This window comes from Pristis pectinata, chromosome 3, assembly GCF_009764475.1.
Source record: "Pristis pectinata isolate sPriPec2 chromosome 3, sPriPec2.1.pri, whole genome shotgun sequence".
NCBI classification, from domain to species: Eukaryota; Metazoa; Chordata; class Chondrichthyes; order Rhinopristiformes; family Pristidae; genus Pristis; species Pristis pectinata.
In genome coordinates this window covers 45989362-46003804 of record NC_067407.1, presented here as the reverse complement: position 1 = coordinate 46003804, position 14443 = coordinate 45989362, and the positions used below count along the sequence as shown (strand labels likewise).

At 41.4% G+C, this 14443-nt stretch overlaps 1 protein-coding gene across 2 annotated transcripts in view; it reads left to right on the top strand.

The window, feature by feature from the left end:
• The window catches only part of swt1 (SWT1 RNA endoribonuclease homolog), a 103525-nt gene that overhangs the window by 33453 nt on the left and 55629 nt on the right, over positions 1-14443 (top strand). For both annotated transcript variants that reach the window (XM_052012846.1, XM_052012848.1), the window contains exons 10-11: positions 8442-8535; positions 12282-12430. In XM_052012846.1, coding sequence (XP_051868806.1) covers positions 8442-8535; positions 12282-12430 — 243 coding nt within the window. The remainder of the gene's footprint in view (positions 1-8441; positions 8536-12281; positions 12431-14443) is intronic.

The following is a 14443-nucleotide window of genomic DNA, read 5'->3' as shown; positions in this document are numbered from 1 at the left end:
ACTTACTGAGGTTGAACTCCATCTGCCACTTCTCAGCCCAACTTTGCATCCTATCTATGTCCTGCTGCAACCTCTGACAGCCCTCTATACTATCCACAACACCTCCAACCTTTGTGTCATCTGCAAACTTACTAACCTATCCCTCCACTTCCTCATCCAGGTCGTTTATAAAAACCACAAAGAGCAAGGGTCCCAGAACAGATCCCTGAGTTACACGACTGGTCATATATAGTATCAACCTAGGCACCAAATTAAGACATTGCAAAGCTGTCCCACAGACAACATAGATAAACAACAACCTGACGTAGTTGTACTTGGAGAATTATACCGTACAGACAACACGTTGGACTTCCTCTTGGGAGATGAGGCTGGGCAAGTGACTGAACTGTCAGTGGGGGAGTACTTTGGGAACGGAGACCATAATTCTATTTTAGAATAGTTATGGAAAGAGAGAGGACTGGTCTATAAGCCCTGTATTGGGGCAAGGCCAATTTTGATGGCATTAGACAAGAACTTGCGAGGGTTTATTGGGATAGGCTGTTAATGGGTAAACAAACATCTGGCAAGTGGGAGTCCTTTAAAAGTGAGATAAGGAGAGTTTAGAGTCAACATCTTCCTGTTAGAGTGAAGGGCAAGGCTGGCAGGATTATGGAACCCTGGCTGGAGAGGGATTGAGGCTCTGGTCAGGGAAAAGGAAAAGACATATGTCAGGTATAGGCAGCCGGGATCAAGCAAGTCCCGTAAGGAGTAGAAGCGATATAAGAGTACACTTAAGAAGGAAGTCAGGAGGACAAAAAGGGGATGTGGTGGGAAGCAAAGGAAGAAATTGCTGGGGCCCTGGCAGAGATTTTTTTGTATCTTCCTTGCACACAGGTGAGATACCAGAAGACTGGAAGATAGCTAATGTTGTGCTTATTTAAGAAGGGCTGCAAGGGTAAGCCAGAGTCAATGAGCCCAACGTAAGTAGTGGGTAAGTTACTGGAGGGGACTCTGAGAGACAGGATCTATGTGCATTTGGAAAGGCAAGAACTGAGGGATAGTCAGTATGGCTTTGGGTGTGGGAAATCATGTCACATGAATCTGATAGTTTTTTTTTGAAGAGATGACGAAGAGGATGGACCTTAGAAAGGCTTTTGACAGGGTCCCACATGGTAGACTGGAAGGTGAGATCACGTGGGACCCAGGTTGAGCTAGCAAGTTGGATTCAATATTGGCTTGGTGGAAGGAATCGGAAGGTTGCAATGGAGAGTTGTTTTTCAGATTGGAGGCCTGTGACCAGTGCTGTACCACAGGGGTCTCTATTGTTTGTAATATATATTAGTGATTTGGATTAGAATGCAGTTGGCATGATAAATAAACTTGTGATGACGCTAAAATTGGTGGTATGGTGGACAGTGAAGAACGTGTAAAATTACAGCATGATCTAGATGAACTGGGAAGTGGACAAAGGAATGGCAGTGGAGAAAAGAATGGATTTGGAGAAATGCAAGGTGAAGTATTTTGATTAGATAAACCAGGGCAGGACTTGCACAGTAAATGACAGTGCCCTGGGGAGTGTTGTATAACAGATTAGGGTTAAAATTACATAGTTCCCTGAAAGTGGCAACACAGGTAAAGAAAGTGGTGAAGAAGATGTATGATGTGCTTTCCTTCATTGGATGGGGCATTGAGTATAAGAGTTGGGACAACATATTATAGCTGTATCATTGGTGAGACTGTACCTGAAATATTGTGACATTCTGGTCACCATGCTATAGGAAGGATGTGATTAAATTAGTGTGCAAAAAAGATTCATGAGAATGTTGCTGGGGCTGGAGTGCTTGAGATCAGTCAGCGTACAGGAACAAGAGAGAACACCCAGTTGAGTGGTGTCACAACGACAACCTCTCACTCAATGTCAGTAAAACTAAAGAACTGATTGTTGACTTCAGGGAGGGGAAAGAGGGCGAACATGTTCATCTACATTGGTGGATTGGTGGTAGAGTGGGTCAGCAGCTTTAAGTTCCTGGGCATTAAAATATCGGATGACCTGTCCCGGGCCCAGCACATTGATGCAATCACAAGGAAAGTGCGCCAGCATCTCTACTTAGAACATTAAGGAGGTTCAGCATGTCACTGAACACTCTAACAAACTTCGGATGTACTGCTGAAAGTATCCTCACTGGTTGCATCCATGGTCTGGTACAGCAATTTGATTGCGCAGGAATGTAAGAAGCTGCAGAGAGTGGTAGACTTGGCCCAATACATCACGGGCACATCCTTCCCCGCTATCATGAGTATCTACCTGAGGTGCTGCCTCAAGAAGGCAGCATCTGTTATCAAAGATCCGGGCCATGCCATCTTCTTGCAGCTACTCTCGGGTAGGAGGTACAGAAGCCTGAAGTCCCAAACCACCACAAGAACAGCCACTTCCCTTCAACCATTCTGTGTTTGAACAAAGTTGCACAACCTTAATCACTACCTCATTATAGCAACACTATATGACCACTTTGCATTTCAATGGACTTTGCTGTTTTTTTTTGTTCTGTGTTCTTTCTTGTATAACTTTTATGCAGTTTGTTTCTCTTGTGAATGGTGTCTTTAATGCTATGTGCCTATGTTGCTGCAGCAAGTAAGTTTTTCATTGTCCCTGTACATGTATGTGACAATAAATTTGAACTGTGATCAACTGAGCCTGGTCCCATCTGAGTTGTGAGGAGAGATTGAAGAGGCTGGGACTGAGGGGTGACCTCATTAGAGGTTTATAAAATCATGAGGAGCACAAATTAGCTGGATGGTCAGTCTTTTTCCTGGGCTAGGGGAGTCTCAAACTAGAGGATGCAGGTTTAAGGTGAGGGGGTAAGATTTAAAGGGGACCTGAGGGGCAAGTTTTTCCACACAGAGGGTGATGGGTATATGGAGCAAGCTGCAGAGGGTGGTAGAAGTGGCTACAATTACAATGTTTAAAAGACATTTCGACAAGTTCATGGATAGGGAAGGTTTAGAGCGATGTAGACCAAATGCAGGCAAGTGGGGCGAGCTCAGGAAGGCACTTTGGTCAGCATGGATGGGCCTGTTTCTGTGCCATGTAACTCTTTGACTCCAAATTGCCAAATAGGTATTGTCCCATTTACAGGGCAGACCTATGAAAATGAGCTGGCACAGTGAAGAGGGAGTGATTGAGTCCAGACCCCATGAAATTTTATGCATCTGGTCAAACTAGATTGATAGAACCTCCTCCAAGTTACTACCTACTGCCATTCATGATGAATTAGTGCTCCTCCATGTTGAACACTACTGAAAGGAGCAAGACTGCAAAATGTACTGAGGTGGGGGCACTTCAATGGCCACAACCAAGACTGGCTTGGAAATTCCACAATTGGCCAAAACCAGCTGAGATGCAGGCTGATAAGACTGCAGATGCTGGAATTTGGAGCAAAAAGCAATGTGCTAGAGGAAAGTAGCGGGTCGAGCAGCATCTGTGGGAGGAAAGCAATTGCCGACATTTCGGCTCAAAATCCTGCATAAGGACTGAAAGTGAAGAGGGGATACGGCCAGTATACAGAGGAGATGGGGAGTAGTGAGACTGGAATTTGAGGCGATTGGTGGACTGAGGAGGGATATAAACTGATGGGCAGGTTGGGGAGGGGAGGATTGGGGTGGGGTGGGGGGGGAGGTGGGAGATGGTGGCAGTTGAATAATAGATGAAGGCAGATAAAAAGAGAGGGTGGAAAAGTATGGAGAGGCAGATGGAGCAAGGTGGCGGGAGGGGAGTGTGGAAGATTGGAGACAGCTGCTGGAAGGACATAAGCAGGAACACAAAGGGCTACCAGAGCTGGACTATGATAAGTAAAGGAGATGAGAATGGGAACCCTTAGGGGAGAGGTGAATGGCAGATGGAACCAGATGGGATTGGGGGAGGGGGCAGGTGGATGAAGAATCTGTGGGTGAACTGTGTGTGTGCAGTGGGTGGATGGAACCAGGAGAGGGAGGGAAATGAAGATGGGTGATGTGGGGCTGAGTGGATGGGGGGGTGGTGGTTACAGAAAGGGGACAACAAAAACGGTCCCCTTTCTGGAAGGATATATCTTCTGGATTGGGGCCTGCTCAATCTTGTCCTTGCCCATCTGTCTGTGACAGATGCATCTGTCCATGATAATGATGGTAAAAGTGAGCACTGCACAGTATGTCCTGTGTTCACGGTGTCTATCCCATTTCACCCAGGAATTGTGCTAAATGGGATGGACTCAGAATGATCTGGCGGTTCAAAAGTAAGCATACATGAGAGGCTGTGAACTCTTGGGAACAGCAGAAATGTGCACCAAGACAATCCAACCTCTTGCTCCAGGGTAACCTTCACTCAATCATTACTGTCAAGCCGGTGGATCAACCCTGGCTCAATGAGGAATGCAGAAAAGCACCAGGTACGCTAAAATAAAGATGGTCAGATGTAGCTGCGTCAGAGCACCATATGTTTGCTATGCAGCAATGATGAGGGTAAATGATCTTGTAGCCAATGAATCAGCTGAAACACAACAGTCTTGTCACATTTAGTTGTGAATGTTGGAGGGCAATTAAACAGTTAACAGGAGGAGGTGACATCCCATCCTCAATGACTGCAGAGCTCGGCAAGTGACTGCTACAGACAAAGCTGAAGTAGTTGCAACCATATTTAACCAGAAGTGCTTAGTGGATTATCCATCTTGGGTTCCTCTTGAGATCCTTACTATTCATGTAGGATAATCTTTGGTGAATTTGATTCCCTCCCAGTGATATTAATAAACTCGTTGAAACTTGTGGTTGAGACAGGTACAATAACAGCATTCAGAAGACATCTGGATAAGTACGTGGATAGGAGGGTTTAGAGGGATATGGACCAAATGTGGGCAAATGGGCCTAGCTTGCTGGGCACCACGGTCAGCATGGACGAGTTGTGCCAAAGGGCTTGTTTCCGTGCCATATGACACTATAGCTCTAAACTGCTGAGAGCTGGACGCAGCAAAGTCTATGGGAACAGGCAACACCTTCACTTGAAGACTTGTGATCCAGAACTAGGTGCACCTGTCGCCAAGCTGTCCAGTACAGCTATGACATTAACGTCTACCCAACAATGTGGGAAATTGCCCAGGTATATCCTCTTTGTGAATTACCATCCAATCAGTCTGCTCTCAATCAGCAGCAACGTGATGGGAGGCATGTTTGGTGCAATCACTGGCACTTAGTCACCATTAACCTGCTGACTGGTGCCCAATTTGGTCTTTGCCAGAACCACTAAGCTCATCACAGCTTTGGTCCAAACAAGGACCAATGATGTGAATTCCAGAGTTGAGATCAGAGTGACTACTCTTGACATCAAGGCTGCATTTGAATGATTGTGACATCAAACAGCCTTGGTAAAACTGAAATCAATGAGCGTCTGGAGGCAGATACAAGTGGCTGGAGTCGTACCTTGCCTAGTGGTGGCACAGTAGCGTTGTAGAGTTGCTGCCTCACAGCCCCAGTGACCCTTGTTCATTCCTGACCTTTGGTATTGTCTGCGAGGAGTGTGCACATTTTCCCTATGACCACATGGGTTTTCTCCGGGTGCTCCCATTTCCTCCCATGTCCCGAAGACTTGTGTGTTGATGTTCACTGACCACGATAAATTGCCTCTCGTGTGTGGGTGAGTGAGAGGATCTGGGCAAGTTAACAGGAATGATGGGAGAATAAAAAATGGGATTGGTGTAAATGAGTGTTTGTCGGTCAGCACGGACGTAGTGAGCCAAAGGGCCTCTTCCCGAGCTGTAGGGGCCCCTACGACTCTATGACAAAGGGGGATGGTTGTCATTGTCATCACCTCATCCCCAGGATATCGCTGAAAGAGTTCCTAAGGCTAACGATCTTCGGCTGCTTTATCAGATCTTCCATCCAAAATAAAGTCGGAAGTGGAGATGTTCGCTGATTGCACATGTTGAATTTCATTTGCAGCTCCTCAGCAAATGAAGCAGTTTGTGCCTGCAGCAGGACTTAGACATTAAGGCTGATAAATAACATGAAGCACTCGCGCCACAGAAGTGTCAGGCAAAAACCACCTACAACAAGTGAAAGTCTAACTACTTGCCCTTGACATTCAGTTGCTTTACCATCGCCAGGCCCCAAGTCATTAACACCCTGGTAATCAGAAAAGGAGCTGGGCCAGCCACACAGATACTGTGATTACAAGAGCTGGATAACTTGTGGAGAGCAACTGACATACAGACATCTCAAATCCTTTCCACCCTCTACAAGGCACAACTCAGCAGTGTAGTTAAATTCTCTCCAATTGCCTGGATGGGTGCAGCTTCAACAAAACTGAAGGAGCTTGACACCTTCCAGTGCAAAGCAGCCAGTTTGATTTGTCTCCATTCACCACTCTGAATATTTATTTTACCCTCCTGCTCCAGAAGCATCTCCCATGCCTGTGACATCAATCACCAAGAAGGACAAAGGCAGCAGGCATTTAGAGATGCATCAACCGCAGGATCTTCTCCTCATGTGAAAGTAGTATATTGTTATTCCTTTATTGCTGTTGGGCCCAAATCCTGAAACTCCCTCCCCAGCAGTGTTGCAGGAGTGCCTTCACCAGAAAACCTACAGCGATCAAGGAAGGTGGCTTGCAAGGGCTTTTAGGGATGGTCAATAAACATTGGTATTGTCAGTGATGCCATTATCCCAAAATATAAGTAAAATTTGCTTTTCCTCGATGCTAATGTAGTGTAGATTTAGTCAAAAATTGTCTTTGTCGTCTTTGTCTCATCTTGGAGTTCAGAGCTAGATTCTTGTCAACCATTCAGGGAGACAACAGAGTTTACAGTTCAAGAATAATTTTGACAATAGTAAATTGTCATTTGTAGTTAAAACTAAATGGATAGTTTAATGTTGCTACATTATGGATAGCCATGACAAGATCTTTTGAAAGTCCTGATGCAGGGTTTTGACCTGAAACCTCGACAATTCCTTTCTATCCACAGATTCTGCTCAACCCACTGCAGCAGATTGTAAATTCGTAAATTGGTTTATTATTGTCACATGTACGGAGGTACAGTGAAAAACTTTGTTTTGCATGCCATCCATACAGATTATTTCATCACATCAGTACATCGAGGTAGTACAAGGGAAAAGCAATAATGGAATGCAAAATCGAGTGTTACAGTTGCAGAGAAAGTGCACGCAGACAATAAGGTGCAAAGCCACAACAAGGTCGATTGTCAGGTCAAGAATCCATTTTATTGTACTAGGGGACCATTCAATAGTCTTATAACAGCGGGATAGAAGCTGTCCTTGAGTCTGGAGGTACCTGCCTTCATGCCATTGGGAGAGTAGAAGGTGGGAGGGGTCTTTGATTATGTTGGCTGCTTTACCAAAGGCAGTGAGAAGAGTCCATGGAGGGGAAGCTGGCTTTCGTGACGCGCTGAGCTGTGTCCACAACTCTTTGCAGTTTCTTGCGGACTCGGCAGAGCAGTTGCCATACCAAGCCACGATGCATCCGGATGGGATGGTTTTGAAAGTTAGCTACTTGGTCTTGGGAACTGTAGTGGAATACCTCAAAGCTGCATACTACAGTTGACAAATAAGATGGATTAATTTATCTGATCAAATTCATAATGCATCATTAATTATATGGATTATAAAACCTCATTAAAAATATTCTTTAACTTTGACGGAGATATTTTTAAGTGAGTATTAAACCAAGTTTTCTTACCAAAGAGTTGAGAATTTGTTTAAACTTGTGAACTCATAGTTTAATGTGCCATTGATTAATATTGAATGCACTGCAGCCTATGATTACTAAATTTTAAGGAGGCACTGTATTTTGTCCTTTAGTATTTCTGTGAAAGAACAAAAGTTTGATAGTTTGGGTTGAAGTTTATTTTAAAAGATCTTTGTTTTGGTTGATTTGAATTCTTTTCAACAGTTCAGTGGAAATATAGCATGTGATGTTTGCTACAGGTCAAGATACATGCCACTTGTCCTTTTTTCCTGTATGGAATTAATGCATGTCCAAGGAAGACCCTGTATAAGAGTAAAAATTGAGGATAAAAGGGGATACTTATTTGGAAGCAGATATTTTGTTTTGGTGCTAAATTTAAAGAAAAATTACAGAAGGTGAACTGGAACAGTGATATAATAAATACTCAAACACCGTTCCTATAAATTTTGCTGAATTCTAGAAATAATTTTTTTTCTAGAATTCTGATGGCTCCATTACTCTGAATGCAAACCGTGGCTAATTTTTTTAATTAAAGACTGTGTCAATGTTAATGTTATAGCAAGTAGAGTTAAAAGTCAGCCAAAGTAGTATAGAGGTCATGTGGAATTATTCTGGAATGTTTTAATCTACTTCATAAAAAGGAGTGATTACTTTTTGTTAAAACTTTCATGCTATTGTGTACTCATTTGGAATATGTATGATACCTCTTACATTGATTTCTTTATCTGAGCAGGTGGTTTAAGGGAAGAAAACAATGATGACCGTGTGTTGCAGTGTTGCATGCAATATCAACAGCTGTACCCTTGTGCACATGTACTACTTTGCAGGTAGGACAATCCCAATAAATCCATTTCTGACAAAGGTGAAAGTTTGTCAATGGTGAAAGAAATAGTGTTGATTATTTGATTTTTGATGCACTATCACCCTACGCCCACCTGCTGTCCCCTTAAGTTCCTGGATGAATGTGTATTGCGTTTGTCTTTCTCGTGCAACTTTTTTCGACCGTTCGTATGAGCCAGTACTGCCCATAAGTTTCAGCTTGGTTAGCCACAGCGCATTATATAGTAAACAGAACTATAAGAGAAGTTTGGATAGACCGAGGATAATTCTTTTGGCACAAAGAGTTTTGACCCTAAATTACATCTGAGAGGCTGAAATAAAAGGATTGTAAGTTGTTATTACTACATAAAAGTCAATAGTGCAGAAGCAAAAGTGCTATAAAGGACTAAAACAATTAATAGATTTTTTTTCATTCTTTGAGTTTATTTATGTTTTGGATAGTTTTTATATGCCAGAAATAATAGTTTTTGATAGCTTTGACAGTGAGCTAAGACAGGGACAGGATTCTTTTTTTATTCCAACTGTTTTGCGGGCAGGGCTTGATCTTTCCTTGCCGTGTGCAGGGCCTCATAATAACATGTAGAGCAAGCTTCTCACTGCAATATCCCCTGTTTGGGAATTTGTATGAGGTAAGTGGGAACTACCTTTGAGTATTTGCAAGCATGGGCAGATCACTTTTGCCGTGAAATTCTGTGTTATTGTAGAAATTAACCAGTAGGTTAAATTAAAACCTTTTGTGTGTTGACAACCAAATAGAGTAATTCTTCATGCAGTGAATTAACCAGGCATTTCCAACTAAGTGATGAGGGATAATGAATGGTTTTTTTGTGAGTCAGCTTTGTAAATCATTAAGTGAGTTAGAACTTGCGACTTCCCAGCCTCATTTTTTGATTTTACATAATTAAAATAAACACTCCGGTGTACAGGTGAAAGTTCACATTAGCATCTTATAGGAGACACCTTTTGCTTATGCAAAGAATTCAAATGGATATTCTCATTTCCTCACAGACACTAATTGAAGATTCGCTTGGTGTCTTGACTACTATTCCTCCCTCAACCAACATCTGTAAAATACTTGAACTGATCTTTGATCATTTGAAAAATCAGGACTACATAACAATCTTTACACCTCATTTTTACATTTTTTGGGAAATAAGCACATTAAATTGATCACCCATCTGTGCTTGTTGCTGTCTGCTCAACAAAGTACAACCATACTGAATTCCCTTGGGGGAATCTTGAGGTTGGGGGTCAGTTTGATCCCTCACGGTTACCTCTTGTAATGGAATTGTAGGAGTTGGGGGTGTTGGTAGCAGGGGAGATGGATAGAATTTTCCCACAAAAAGCTGGTTTTAAAACAAAACACACAGCTAGCTAAACCATGTTGCCTTGTTTAGCTGCTTGTAAAGCACATAGAATATTTTTGACAATCAAAAGGAATATTAGAAATAGAAGCAGGAATTGGCCTATTGTGCCTACTTTGCCATTCAATAAGATAGTGACTGATGTTTTACTTCAGTGCCATGTTCTAGCACTAACCCTATATCCTACGAAAATCAATCAGTCTGTTTTTAATGGTAATTGAGCCTCCATGGCTCTCTTGGGCAGAGAATTACAAAGACTCAATACCTTTCTTTCACTACAGTCCTGAATGGCCAGCCCCTCATTTTCCAGACATCCCATCCAAGAAGGCAAGTCACACGAGAATTGTTATTTTTTTTACTGTTTCAATAGACTTCTGCTCATTCTTCTGAACTGGAAGGTATGGGCCCAGTCATGTCATAGGACAACCCTCCCTCTCCCTCTCTCCTATCATAGGAATGAACTTGGTGAACCTTTTGAGCACTATTACAAAAAGGGAGACCAGACTTACCAGGGCCCTGAGTAATTGAATTAAGATGTCTTGTGTTTCTTGCAATAACCTCCAATGTATTGTTTGACCTTCCTAATTATCTGTTGTACATACACATTAACTTTATGTGATTCGTGTATAAGAACAACCAAGTCTTATTGAAAACAAAAAACACTTCAATCTTTCACCACAGTAGTGTAGCGGTTAGCGTAACTCTATTACAGCGCCAGCGACACAGGTTCAATTCTGGCTGTTGTCTGTAAGGAGTTCATACGTTCTCCCTGCGTGGGTTTCCTCTGGGTCCTCCGATTTCCTCCCACATTCCAAAAACATATGGGTTAGGAAGTTGTGGGCATGCTATGTTGGTGCCGGAAGCGTGGCGACACTTGTAGGTTGCCCCCAGAACCCTCTACGCAAAAAACAGATGCATTTCACTGTGTCTTTTGATGTACATGTAACTAATAAAGATATCTTATCTCATCTTATAAATCTTCTATTTTCTGTAACAAAGCAGATGTCCTCATATTTCACATAGTTTGTCTAAATCCCCCTGAAGCCTTTCTCTTTTTTCAGAACTCGTACTGTCATCCACAGTGAATACTTGGATATATTACACCTCCCCCAGCCCCCATCCAAATAATCAGTATATATTGTGACCCAAGCACCTTACTAGTCACAGCTTTCCACCCAGAAGGCGATTTGTCTATTCCTACTCCATTTTCTGCCCATCAATCAATCTACACCAATATATTACCCTAAATCTGATGTACTCTGTTCAATAGCCTCAAATATTCAAAATTTTTACATTTTAAAAATTGAAATCAATTAATAGATACATTCAAAAACATGAAGACACTCATTATTTTAATGAAATAATCCATTTACTACCTAGTTCCTCAGAGCCTTGAAATCATTGATGGACTAGGTTGGACCTTGGATTTGCCATGAAGAGTCCAGTGCCTGACTGCATTAGGAGAAACAGTGGTAAACTGTTTATCCTAGTCTGGGCTAAGGTAACATGATGTACAAGTACAATGCATCTCTTATTCCTGTTTTGTCCCTTCATCCTTACAGGAATTGTTTTCCTTAAGTGGCCAATTGTTAAATGTATGAGATCAATCCCTTAAGAATATAGGAACAAAACTTAGCCCTATTGTTCACAAGTATGCCTTTCAATTGGGTGATGATCATGAATAAATTTGCGGTTGAATCCAGCCAGGATCAGTTAACATGGCATAGGTTGGGGAATGCAGTTGTGAATTTTTGACTTGCATAGCTAAGTGTGTGTTGTTTTTGCAAACAGAGGTACTTCGGGGATCTTTATCTTTTTCGAGCTCTTTCCTGTGAAATATATAATTTTTGCATCATTGCAGATTAGTTTTAACATTGAAGATTTTATTATCTTCTCATTGTTAATGCTTTGTGTTTATGATAAAACCATTTAGTAGAACCATTTATATAAACATCATTTATTGGAATTCAACTCAAAATAATAATATGTCTGTATGGAAATGGTGCTGTTAGCTGTGGATCAATTGGAGGCATTGTCTCCATTGAATCAGATTATGGATATACTGCTTTCTGGAAATGAGCACTTACTCTAGCCTGGCACTTGGAGTACTTGAGTGAGTTTTGTACAGTTAGAGGTACTTTCTTTGGAATGACATGTTAAACCGCAGCCTCATCTGTTTTCACAATGGACATAATCCAACTGGTAACTTGTGTGTACAAATTGACTGCAATGTTTGCAATATTGCAGTAGTAACTACATTTCAAAAAGCGCTATGTCCATAAAAGGTTTTGAGGCATTCTGATAGAAATGAAGAAAATATTACACAAATGCAAACCTTTATTTCTAATGAGTGAGTTTTTCTCCTGCAGTGATGATAAAAACCTTTGCAGTAAAGCCCTCGTAAGCAGTGTCAAGGCTGTGAGGAAAGTTGATCTCTTGACTGAATTGAGAAGCTTGAAATCTATCCCAGATGTCACAAATACTCAGGATCTTAGTATCTTCAATCAACCTCAGTCAGGTTAGTCAGCGTGTTATGTTTCACTTGACATGTATGTTTGTTGCGATAAATGCATAATGATTGCAGGAGTTTCTCTTCATACTGCTCTTGTGGGTCTCTTCCATAAATCCTAATTTATGCAAAATTCCAGCACTTTCACTGTCACTTGGTAAGTTCTAGCTGTCCATGATTCCAGTCCTTTCTGAATTTCATTGGCTTGCTCCAACCTAACAACTAGATTTCAGTATGTTTGTTTTCATATTATGATATCTCTTTGGCTTCAACTCCTTTCTCTTTTACCATTACTGTTCATCCTTAGCCCTTTGTTCTTCTCACCTTGGTTTTCTCTCCACCCACTTCCAGTTGTGCTTTCTCTATCTGTCATCCTCACTTATATTTCGATTTCCATTTAGTCATTTTTATTCCTCTGGAAAGAACATTGGGACATAATGTATATAACATGCTGAAAATTCAGAATTTAGGCATGCCACGAAACTCATCGAATGCACAGCATTTGAAAGGGAAGGAAATTAACATTTAGATTTGGATTCTTGATCAGGAGGAATCCAGGAATGGTGCCCAGACCTAATGAAAAATCTTGCTTGAAACATTAACCTTTTTGTTGTAGATCGTAATTGAGCTGCTATATATTTAAAGCACGTACTGTTTTCATTTCCTTAGTAACACTTGCATTCTCATGCTCTGTCATCACATGATCTAAAAATATATTAAAGCTAAGTATTCCAAATGCAAATTAGATCATAATGAAATTGGAAGGTCTAAAGTATTCTTACTGTTGTCAGTGCATTGAAGTATCTTGTGCTCACCAGATAAAGCTCCAGCAAGCAATGTAGATGTTCTTATATTTTCACCCCCAGGAAAATTAGCCTAAGAGTTCAGATAGACATAAACTAATTTTAAGTATGCAGCCCTCTTCTTTGAGTACAGTTATATTGGGATGATTTGTAGTTCAATATTTTACAATCGTGAGCTTGTCTGTAAGCATTTTGATTAAATGTTGTTACTTGTATACATTCTTTTTATTCACTTACAAATGTCGAATCCTTATTTCACATTGTGATGTCGTGCAATGTCCTTAACAACTTGATTCTGTGTGCTGAAGGCACTTAATGACTCTGGTATTTAAAGAAGAAAACTACAACAAAGTATTTAATTAAGTAGAACAAGGTAACATAGCAATGGTAGTGCAGGTGGTGTGCTACAGCTGTAGCATGTGGGCATTTCTGGAGGCAGTTGTGATTCTGGACAACCTTCTCTCTTTTGCGTGCCTGCGTCTTATAGTTTTACCTCTGAACTGGTGAACTGAAATCTAAAATCCTGACGGGAAAAAATGTCAAGGAAGAGGAAAGTTTTAACTGGACACCCATTGAGTTGAGCACCTGTGATAATACATGTCTGCTCACCTGTCAGGGATAGGAAAGTGTGATAGCCAAGATGTCTCCTTGATACTCGAGAAAAACCTGGAATTGGAATGGGCAAGTTCGGTTATCGTGGTCCACATAGAAACCAGTGATATAGGTAGAACTAGAAATGAAACTCTTTTGAGAGGGTTTAAGGAGTTGGGGTCCAAGTCAAGTAATACTCTCAAAGATAAGAACCTCTGGATTATTACTTGAGCCTTGTACTAAATGCCCTAGGGGTAATCAAGTCACCAATATTGGGAATTACGTATTCTATCATACTTTCAAAGAGATACAAAATGGAGGAGGAGAAGGAGTATCCCTGATGATAAAGGATGGGAATAGGTCGGAATAACTTCCCTGTATTGGTGGGAGGTGTCTGAAGGCACCCAAATAGTGATGGTAATGTACACACAATATAAATTCATAAATTAGAGGTGTGTGTTGTTGTGGAGATTTTTTTGACTCCATTTAGACCTGACAAACAAAATTAGCACTTGCTGTGTGGAAGACAAATTCATGAAGTGTATATGAGATGGTCTCGTAGTCCAGTACATTGACGGAATAACTAGAAGCAGGGTACTGGGAGACCGTTTGCAGTCAAATGAGATCT